General features: G+C 43.0%; 1 protein-coding gene across 1 annotated transcript; it reads left to right on the plus strand.

Moving 5' to 3' along the window:
- Positions 1-1,879: 1,879 nt before the first annotated feature.
- LOC117462664 (uncharacterized) lies at positions 1,880-11,262 on the plus strand. Its single transcript, XM_071206414.1, has 3 exons — positions 1,880-1,960; positions 6,473-7,941; positions 11,002-11,262. Exons 1-3 carry the CDS (start codon positions 1,906-1,908, stop codon positions 11,260-11,262), a joined length of 1,785 nt encoding a protein of 594 aa, XP_071062515.1. The 5' UTR covers positions 1,880-1,905.
- Positions 11,263-11,592: the final 330 nt, after the last annotated feature.

The following is an 11,592-nucleotide window of genomic DNA, read 5'->3' on the forward strand; positions in this document are numbered from 1 at the left end:
TCTACCCTTTTTTACCACAGAATGTGTAGCCCCAGAATCAACCAAAAATGTGTGGGACATTTCTTAACGCAAACATTCACTGTCATATTTCAAATATGTACCCTTTTTAATTACAGACATGTCCTCTAATTCTTCTAATTTCTCAATAGCATGTATGATGCGTGTGTGTGTGTGTCACTTCCCTGGTTTGATGCTGCTGGCTGAATTTCCATCTCGCTCGATTGGGCCCCTTCCTTGCTGTCCCCCTCTGCCTCCACTCCAGTGTTCTGTGAGCAGTCCCATAATCCAATGTTCAACACTTCCACACTTGGAAACATCTTTCTTCAAATGAACGTCTTGCTTCTTGTCCTCTGCCTCTGAAAACCTCCTCTGCCTCTCCCTCGGTATTGTGAGCGGCCAGCATTTTGTTTAGCTTGCGCTGTGTCTGTGAGTCCGTTGAGAAAGGCATTACTGAGGTTTGTTTCCCAAACACCTGCTTGGTCTCCTAGGGCATCGGGTTTGTTTATCCCGCTGTTGTCGAGCTTGGAGTTGACGCTGACTGCATGGCTGGGGCTTGTAGTGGAGGTGGTTGAGGTGTTCCAACCAGATTGCCAGGGTTGTACGCCGGAGGAGGGAAGGGATACCCAGTCGAGGAGAGGTCATTGAGGCCTGCAATGGAAGGACACAGAGATGTCTGGGGTTTACATGTCTTTTGGAAATAATGTATTTCTTTTCTTCACATTCATTTTCAACCTTAATATTTTATTTAATCCCCAAGGCCAACTGCCTTTTTTTTACTCCCCAGTATTATAAACACTTTCTATGAGTGTCCAGTTTTTCCAAGTCTTTTACTTTAATTGTACTCTTCTTCTTCATTCCATCTTCACACTCTTGTAATTTATCCCTTAGGTTTTTGATTTTTAATTTACTCAAAGAACCTCCCTTAGGAAATCCGAACATTTCCGTCCATATATTTAATTTAGACAGACTTTCTTCACCATATTTTGCTCGCATGACATCAACTATCGGACCCTCAGGAGGCTGTACATACCCCCTCGCCTGCTTTGCCCCCATAGCAAAGTCTTTTAAAGTGTCACCAAAACACTCCGTGTCACCAAAACACTATTAAAGTGTCACCAAAACACTCCGTGTCACCAAAACACTATTTTTCATCCGTCGATGCTAGATATGCCAAATATCTCTGTTTTCGAGCAGTCCCTCTCCTGATGTCATGGAGTTTTAATTACGTTTAACTTTAAACAATTTAGACTTTGCACATCTCACCGAGTATTGAAAGCCCTTTGAGTTCGTTGGATCTCGTGAAGTCAATCGGTTCCACCCCGGCGCTGGTCCTCTCGTCTCGTACGGTTTCTGTCGAGGTAGAGGAAAATCCAAAGATCCTGGAGCATCCACCAGCGTCCGGAGTGGTTCACAATCTAACTTACAGAGATCCTGCCGACAACGCCATTTGTTATGGAAATCTAGGGCCCAACACAGCGCTGGAGAGTACAAGTCAAATGAACAATACAAATAAATGGTGAATCAAGCAAAGCTGTCTTTTGGTTATTTATTTGAAGCTTCATTTGACTTGTACTCTCCAGCGCTGTGTTGGGCCCTAGATTTCCATAACAAATGGCGTTGTCGGCAGCAGCGAAACACCCGGCCTGACGGTGGCGCTGTGCCGATCCAGGACCCTGTGCCTTCAGCAGCTGGTGGATGCAGTGGGGCCGGAGCTGAGCGATGCCCGGGCCTTGGGCTCTCTGCTGGGTCTGCACTCTGCCCGGGTGGCCGAGAGGATCCTGCAACTATGGAGCCAGATCCTCTCCCCTGATGACAAAAGTCTTTTAAGGAGCTATGGACAGGGAAGAGCCAAGCCGGACCCAGCAGACCCTTTCCCGGAGATCTACCTGAGCCCAGGGCTCGGAGATGCAACTCCGAGATGCTATGGGTGCAACTATGGCCAGCAAACATGCTCAAAATGGTAAGTGAATAAACTGTATTGTTAATGATGATTGCAATTTATCTAAATACATATTTATAGATTGGATATGGGTCAGTGTATGTTTTGGCCATTGGATTTTCTTTTCACAAATTGATATTCAAAAACAAAAAACGACTGGATATTTAATTTTCGTTTTAAAATTGAAATTCAAGGCGTTTTTCTTTATCATGGTCTAAAAGGGATTTACTAAACTTAAAAAACGGGATGATTTTCATTTTCTACTTCTCAAAACGAAAAATAAAATTACTAGAAAACTGAAACAAAAAAAATCCGTGGATCTACCGTCCAATTGTTTTTATTTATTAAACACGAAAACGGAAGAGCGTTTGAGAGGCCTTTTTGCTTTTTACCTTACTAAATGGTCAAATGGTCATTGGAGCGAGGGGCGGGGCCAAACTCACGGAAGTGATTTCAAAACAAAAGTGGTGATAATATTATAAACAAAGGACACAAGGTGAATTTAGCGATCACAATGAAAACGGCCAAGACACATATTGAGCCCAGAAAATGGATGTTATTAAGGGCTGTAAATATAATAAGCCTATATCTAAAATGGTTGTTGTTAGGAGATTTAAACTATACAGCGGTTCTGCGCTGCGGTCACTCAGCCGCCTCTCGCGTTTGTTTTTTCAAATCAGCTGCTCTTCATTTTTCCTGCTATATTTGACGAGTGATACAAATATGTTTTACCTCAAGTTCTGAAGAAAACTGACTCTGTTGGACTCGGTTCTAGTTTGACATCTACCAGAAATAAAATGAAGTACTTTTGCTGTTTACTTTGTGAGTAATCCTCTGTCAGAGTCACCTCCATAATGCATGTTTTTCTGCTATCTTTGATGAATGATACAAATATAATGTTACCATTAGTTCTTAATGAAATTGATACTGTTTGACTTTGTATTAGTTAGCCTACTACTTACAATACATTGAAGTACTTTTACTGTGTATTGTTTGAGAAATACTCAAAGTCCCCTGCTGAGAACACAATCAAGCCTCTTCTGCTGAGTTTGATGAGGGAATTCTTTGTTGTTGCCATTAGTTCTTCGTGAGATTGATCCTGTTGGACTCAGTACTACTGAAACTACCCCCACAAGTACTATGAAGTACTTACTGTGTACTTTCCCAACAATCCTCTGTGAATGTCCCCTCCTGAGAACAATAATGCATGTTTCTCTGCTATTTTGAATAAGCGTTACAAAACCTTTCTTCATGAGACTGATATTGTTGTTGGACAGAGTATTTTAAGAGGATAGACTTCAGCAATACTCCGGCAGCAGCATTGTTGCACCTTGGAAAGTCTTTAGAGTCTGGCCTGGATAGCTGGTTTATCCTTCAGCACACTGACACACTCTGTCACTCTTGTTGGCCTCTTATGAAGCTGCTGTCTTTTAATATATGATTATGTCTCAGCTGCTAGTTCATTCCTCGCCAATTCTTCAGTCTCATCCTTCCATCAGCCTCCAGCACACTTCCAGTGTCTGACTCCATATGGTATTGTCCTGATGCTGTAAGGGTGATGCCCCATGATCACAACATGACCCCTCTAGAGTGCCAAGGACCTCATATTATGTATGTCATTCATGTTACATCACACATTATAACAATTTGCTTTCCTTTTTCTCTTCTCTTAACTAAATAGTCCTGTCTTTAAGTATAATACAATGTAAAGTCCTTTTCCTGCACCATGTTAAGGCTTCAAAACAGGCATTTTTTTTGTGTTTGGAGAAATCACAATCAATGGCCCAGAATTGTACTTTATAAACTCTGAATCTTGTGGTGCTTGAACAAATACAGACTGGCTAAACCTGCTAGGTATATACTGTATATGCCTTTTTTGGAGCCCTTTTTTGCAATATTTATTTAAAAAAAAATGTTTTTTCTGTTTTCTAGTGATTTAATTTTTTGTTTTGAGAAGTAGAAAATGAAAATCATCCCTTTTTTTAAGTTTAGTAAATCCCTTTTTGACCATGATAAAAAAAGCCTTGTATTTCAATTTTGGTTTTTCAATTTGAAAACGAAAATTAAATATCCAGTCGTTTTTTGTTTTTGAATATCCATTTGTGAAAAGAAAATCCAATGACCAAAACATACACTGACCGATATGTAGGTGGTCATATTTCCTAATAAACTGATCAAAACAGTCCAATACAAATACAATTCCAAGCATTTTGAGAGCCTGGGTGATACACTCCCAATGTTGGGAATGTATCACTGCTTTTACTTGATTTTACAGAATGTTCACAAGACTACATGAAACGTATTAAAAATAATAAGAATATGTTGGTCTCCCTTGAAAAAGAGATCAATGATCTCAATGGGACCTACCTGGTTGAATAAAGGTTTGACATGAAAAGAAAAATGCATTTTAAGAGCCTGGGTGATTTTGATGATACTTGCTTGTATTACATTCTTCCCAAGACTACATTATTATGTATTATTAAGAATATTTAGGGGTAGCCAGTCAGAAGTTTGTTTGGGCTCCTGATTATAACTAAAGGCAACTTATACCCTTAAAACTTTGTTTAGGCCCACAATGGGGTAATGTGTAGAAGTACGAAAGATAAAAACTAAACATGTTGTAGTGACTATTTGTCAAAAAGGTTTTCTCATTAAAATAAACGTACAGCTAGAGGCCACTGCTGCACCATGTCAGTTCAGGTTGTACACAGGCAGTTAAGAAGTCAAACATTCAGGCAAGATTAACATTTAGTTTATTTTAATTTCCAGTATTTGTGTTCATCATGGTGCCTCTCTCTTTCTCTGGTAAAATAAAAAACAAGGTCCCTTCAAGGTGCATCACTTGCCTTTGACAGACCCTCTACCTTTATCACCAAACCTGCCATTGACCTAATAAACGCTTTCTATGTTGAGAATAGCGTCTACAGCAGGGGTGCCCAACCTTTTTTGAACCGAGAGCTACTTTTAAAGTTGCCAGTCTGAGAGATCTACCAGTCCAAATAGAGGCGTAGCCATTACTGACAGCCTACTGCCAGGTAAATACACACTTCTACTTGTATAAAACTGACCTTTGTACGATTAATACTTCATAAAATACTGCAGATCCTTTATCTTACCTCTTTTAATCTACACACACATACAAGTATTTAACTGAAGTGACACAACAGTGTTGGAGTTTATTCACACGTCACTACAGTGGGTAATGTTTTCAAGAAACATTGAACATTGCTGCCACATATGACACAGGAAAAAAGAAAAGACTCTGAACCCTTTCTTTGCCATTATATAAAAATAGTGTTGCTACAAAAGTATAAATTAGGCTTACTAATAAGACGACTCAGATCTGAAGCTACTCAGGAATCTGCTGCCAACGTGCAATAAAAAAGACACAATTAATAGAATCAAACCATTTTTTGTGTTGAATTTTAGTAGAGTATAAAAATAAATGCCTTTTTAAAATAGGATGCAAGCAACACTAGTTTCTTAACCTGAATTGATAATAGACTATAATCAATGTAAACAGAACAGATCTTAATGTTTGCATTCTTATACCATTTTGTACAATAATTATAATGAATAAGTTCAAACAAACTAAAACTTACAGCTGATTAATAACGGTATCTAACTTGAGTTTTTATTGTATCAAAAACCTGTTGAAATGCTACTGTTATTTTTACTGTCCCCCAAAAGCGCGTCGGCAGCCTCCAGGAAAGCTTCTTTCACAACTTCACCGTCTTTGAAAGACTTAATGTGTTTCGCAAGAACGTGACTGACACGATGAGATGCTCTGGAGCAGCCTTGCTCTTGTTGCTGGGCCTGGTGAAAATGGACTTCTGTGCATTTAGCTGTCCTTTCAGGCCCCTCCCCTTTTGGAGCGTAGGGCTGAATTAGGAGGGAATTCCGTCTCGTAGCGGTTGTGCACTGTTTTGAAATGCCGCTCCTAAATTACCCTTCTTCGATAAAGCCACGCTCGCATTGCAGATGAGACAGATGGACTTTGAATTGGAATAGATACAAACATAATCATCCTCCCACTCTGAGTGAAAATGATATATTTGGGGCTTTTTTGCTTCTGCCATTGCGGTCTTGTGTGTGTGCGGACTGGTCACTCCTGTTGACACGGACAACGTCAGCGAACTAGTGCCCACTGCCCACAAGCCACGCCCCGACACATGGGGTCACGCCGGCCAATCACAAAGCTTTGATGCGTTCAAGTGCATTATTCTGGCGGAGGAAGATTATGTTATAGGACATTAACGATACAACTGAATATTGTTGTTCTATTTTTAGACACATCTCGCGATCGACTGGGAATCTCCCCGCGATCGACCGGTCGATCGCGATCGACTGGTTGGGCACCCCTGGTCTACAGGAATACATGAAAAATATCAATTGAATGACATAGCTTCTACACCCGCTCTAGATTATTTAAACCACCTTGAGCCCACCCCCCTCACTGTCAACATTGGTCATTTGGTAGTTGAACCATTTTATAAATACAGAGATTGCTAAATATTTCTCCATGTTTTTCAGCCCTCCGATCAAAATCAAACACATACAATAACGAGGAATTCCGGATTGTGTTGGTGGGGAAGACCGGAGCTGGGAAGAGCGCCACCGGAAACACCATTCTGGGGAAAAAGCTCTTTATATCAAAGTGCTCTGCTGAATCTCTGACTGTAGACTGTTCTAATGCCTTTGGGGAAGTTGATGGACAAAGAGTTAAGGTTATTGACACTCCTGGTCTGTTTGACACCAAGATTGAAGAAGGGAAGACCAGAAACGATGTTGTTCAGAGCATTACATATGCTGCTCCTGGACCGCACGTCTTCCTGGTCGTCATCAGACTCGGCAGATTCACAGAGGAAGAAAAGCAGACAGTTCAGACGATTCGGGAAATCTTTGGAGAAGATGCAGACAGATACAGCATGGTTCTCTTTTCCCACGGTGATCTGCTTGAAGACCAGACTATCGAAGAGTTCTTGAAGGATGATGAAGATCTGCAGAAACTTGTGGCCAGATGTAACGGCCAGTACCACGTCTTCAATAATAAGTTGGAGGATCGTTCTCAGGTCAGAGAGCTGCTCAACAAGATCAGAAACATAGCAGAGAAGAACGGAGGAAGCCATTACACCACTGAAATGTTCCAGGAGGCAGAGAAGGCCATAGAAGAGGCAAAACAAAGGATCATTGAAGAGAGAGAAGAAGAAATACACAAACAGGAAGAGGACATTAAAATGAGATTAGATCAAAAGTATGAGGAACAATTGAAGAAAATCGAAGAGGATAGTGAGAGGTCAGACAGGCAGATAGAAGCTCATGAAAGAGAAATGGAGAAGGAGAGGAGGAGAATGAGAGAAGAGGAGGAAAGGCAGATAGAAGCTCATGAAAGAGAAATGGAGGAGGAGAGGAGGAGAATGAGAGAAGAGGAGGACAGGTTGAGAGAAGCTCATGAAAAAGAAATGGAGGAGGTGAGGAGGAGAATAAGAGAAGAGAAGGAAAGCCTGAGAGAAGCTAATGACATGGATATGGAGGAGAAGAGGAGGATGAGAGAAGAGGAGGAAAGGCTAAAAGCAGCTAATGAAATAGAAATGGAGGAGAGGGGTAGAATGAGAGAAGAGGAGGACAGGAGGAGAGAAGCTTACAAAAGAGAAATGGAGGAGGAGAGGGAGAGAAGGAGAGAAGAGGAGGAGAGGAGGGGAGAAGCTTACAAAAGAGAAATGGAGGAGGAGAGGATGAGAATGAGAGAAGAGGAGGAGAGGAGGGGAGAAGCTAGCAAAAGAGAAATGGAGGAGGAGAGGGGGATAATGAGAGAAGAGATGGAGAGGAGGAGAGAAGCTAGCAAAAGAGACATGGAGGAGGAGAGTACGAGAATAAGAGAAGAGAAGGAGAGGCTAAAAGCAGCTCGTGAAAGAGACATGGAGGGCGAGAGGACGAGAATGAGAGATGAGGAGGAAAGGAAGGCCAGGAAGGATGCTGAGGACAGCCAGTCAATACAATACGTACTCTACTCTATTGTGAAAAAAGGTTTTAGGATCTGTGATGTCTGGGTGCACAGGTTTCCTGATACAGTCTTGACCCTCTGGAATACCTCCTTGTTAATCTTCAGTCACCTTTTTGATTTTGTTGTTTGATGTGATTTACAGTAATATCAGTTATTTCAGTGGTGAGTTTTAATTAAATACTAACAGGATGTTAACATTCTAAACTATAGTAATGTACTGTAAACTAATTTGTTCTTTGATTGCTTTTACAAGAAAAAAAATATATATACATCATGAATTAATGCTTTTAAAATTGTATACGGATGCGTTTTCTTTGGCTTTCCTGTAACTGAAGGCGTAATGTCAATGTTGGGTTTTGTAAAAACGAAAGGTTAAATCTACATACAGTATGTAATTAATTGTGTAATTCAATATGAAAAGGTTGGAACTCAAATGAATGTGTAAAGACAAACATCTAGCTATCAATAATGTCTCATAATCAAATAATGTTGAGTTCACATTGAGTGTGTTATGTAATTTGGTTGTTTAATAAACATTTTAAAAGTGAGTTGTAAGGGTCTATCTTAACATAAATCACAGTATTATTCACAACTGGATCTAAATAAAAATGTTTCATGTAAAAGAAAAGAAGAAATAAAGCCCGAACACATTAAAAGCAAACATGAACGTGTGCTAAATCTGAGCGTTTTAAATCGTGGTAACTTTAAGGATTTTCCATTGTTGACCTTTGTATCCAGAAAATACCTTAAACTCATTAATTATCTCAACAATAGCTGAACTTTTTAATTGGTTTGGACAACCAATCACAGCTTTGGTGAGGAACTTTAAGGACAATCTGGTAAATGCATTTGTTTGTAGCATGACACTTCTTCTGAAAACACAGCCAAGCAGTTTGCATCAACACATGTATCTAAAGAGATAAGTTATCATGGAACTATTTAAGTTTGTTTTAAACAAGAGTTTGAGGAATTTTGGTTTACTTTTTAGAGAAGAGCATTTATCTGTTACAACCCGGCTCGTGGGCTGGAACATAAAGCAGGGAGGCGAGACGAGGGGTACGAATAATATAGTTTATTGTTTAAACACAACAAACTAACACCAGCATCAGGTCCCCGAACTGGCGCAGAGAAAGTGCCCAGAGGAGTGAGAGACACGCAGCCGGCTGGGCTCCTCCTTTATCCCGCTTCATCAGGTGTAGCACATCAGATAGGCATCCGCCCACAGGTGAGGCTCATCAACACCTGAAACAACCAGAACAAACCACACACACACAAACACACGGCACCCCACGTGGTGTGGAGGGGTCGTCACACTCCCCCCCATAAGAAAGGAGTTCCCCTAGAACACCGTAAACTACAATAGTAACATTGTAATTCTGAACGGATCCATACAGACCGTTTTGTAGTTCCTGACTTTCCTCCTTCCCACCTCACCAGCTCCGGCCCCCGAAGATGCATTTCAAAAGCTCGGAGCTCTAGACACGCATCGGCTACCACGTTATCCGAACCCTAATGTGTCGAATGTCCAGGCAATGGGCCTGTAGGTACAGCATCCACCGCATTAACCTACGATTTGGACAACAAACTGAGTTCAAGGAAGTGATGGGGTTATGGTCTGTGTACACAACCAGCGGAACACTAGAGCCTAATACACATCAAAATGCTGTAATGCCCAGATGAGCGCGAGGGTTTCCTTTTCGGTTTCCGAGTAGTTCAACTGAAACGAGTTACATCTTGGAATAGAAACTCACAGGGCGGTCCACCCCACTACCATCAGCTTGGAACAGTACGGCTCCTGTCCCGACATCACTTGCATCACACATGCAGTTGAAAAAGGTCGAACCATGCAAGGAGCGGCCAGCACAGGAGGTGAAGACAGAACAGTCTTGACATTACCAAAAGCCTGCTGGAACACGTCTGACCAAACATACCGGGCTTTCCCTCTCAGCAAATCGATCAGGGGAGCTACCACAGTTGAAAGTTCTTACAATAACTGCGATAATACCCAACTAACCCAAGGAACCGCTGAAGTTCTTTTTTGGTAGTAGGAACTGGGTACTTTGTTATCGCACTTACTTTAGCCTCAACGGCACACCACAGTCCCCTGCCCTACCTTGCCCAAACACTTTGCCAAGTTCACCGTCAGGCACCCTTCACTCAACCGGTCAAACAGTCTCTTAAAGTCCAAATATTCTGCCGGAACCCCTGTGACATCCGTAACCAGGTTCATATCCACAGATAGTTGAGGTGCGGAAGCCTGGCTTGAGGCAAACCTGATGACAGGAGGAACTCCAACCTAGAATGGACCCAGTTGCCCAGTCAATGTTTGGGTTGTGGGCGGCGGAGCCACGGATAACCCAAATCAGAGGGATTTGGAGGGACCGTAGCACATGAAACTGGATTGTCTCATGGTGGTTCCCCGACATGAGCATATGTACCGGCGTCGTCTGGTGTGTCACCGTTCCCAGTAGGTGACCATCCAAAGCATTAGCCGGTACCGGCTGGAGCAACCGAATCTGTTGGATGCCCAGCTGTAGTGCAAGCTCCTCGTCAATGATACTAACATCTGATCCAGAGTCGATAAAAACAGCCAGAGCCTGAGATTTGCCTGTCAGGAGGAGTTGAGCATGGCACACGGGTCTTAGATTGGGGATCAGCTCAGAGGTTTGGCCCACCAGTATACTCCCCATTACTGATGAGCTCTGCCTTTTACCGGACAACGGGAAACATATGTCCAGCCTGACCACAGTAAAGGCAAAGATTACCTCTTCGACGTAATTCCCTCTCCTCAGAGGTAAGACTGGTACGACCCACTTGCATGGGCTCGACCTCCCCGTACCGTGAGTCAGAGTAGGAATGGGAATTCTCCGCTGAAACCGGAAGTCGAAATCTCCCGGAAACCGGAAGTTGTTGTCGCGAGCGTCTGTCTGTTTGCTCTCCTCTCCGGGTCTGGATTCGTCTGTCAATCCGAGAGGTGAGCTCAATCAACCCATCCAAGGAAACAGGGAGATCATAGGAAACCAGCTCATTCTCTCATATAATCCGCTAATCCTCTCAGATATGCGTCACACTGCGCCGGCTCGTTCCAGCTGCTGCGGCGGCTGCTGGTGCGGAAGTCAATAGCGTAATCCACCACCGTGCCGGAACCCTGGCTCAAACTCAGCAGACCTCCGGCAGCGTCGGAGCTCCGGAGCGTATCCTGTCGGGCCAGGGGCTGGAGCGAGCATCGGAGCTGCGGGCGGAGGGACGGTTAGCAGCCATGGTAGCAGCTAGCTGTTGTACGGTGGCGGCCATCTGTTGCATCTGGGAGGTAAGGTAAGCCATCGTTTGTCCCTGGATTGAGGTTGCCTGGTGGGTCTCGGTAGCTAAGGTAGCTATCGTGACCTCCTGTCTTGGATGGCATCCTCAACCCTCTCAAAGCGGTCTCTAGGAGACCTGGTGTTTGCTTGGTCCATTTCTGGCCAGATCGTTCTGTCACAAACGAGCTGAGGACCAAAATGCAGAACACGGGAAACCAGGGATAGTCGGTAACCAGCTTATTGAAGGCAATAGGCTGGAAGGAGACAACATGGCAGATAGGAGGCAAAGGGCTGGTCGGGGACAGGCGAGGGTTCCAGGAGAAAGCAGGATGGGAGTCGCAGGTACAGAC

Source organism: Pseudochaenichthys georgianus, chromosome 17 (genome assembly GCF_902827115.2).
Source record: "Pseudochaenichthys georgianus chromosome 17, fPseGeo1.2, whole genome shotgun sequence".
In the NCBI taxonomy this organism is placed as follows: Eukaryota; Metazoa; Chordata; class Actinopteri; order Perciformes; family Channichthyidae; genus Pseudochaenichthys; species Pseudochaenichthys georgianus.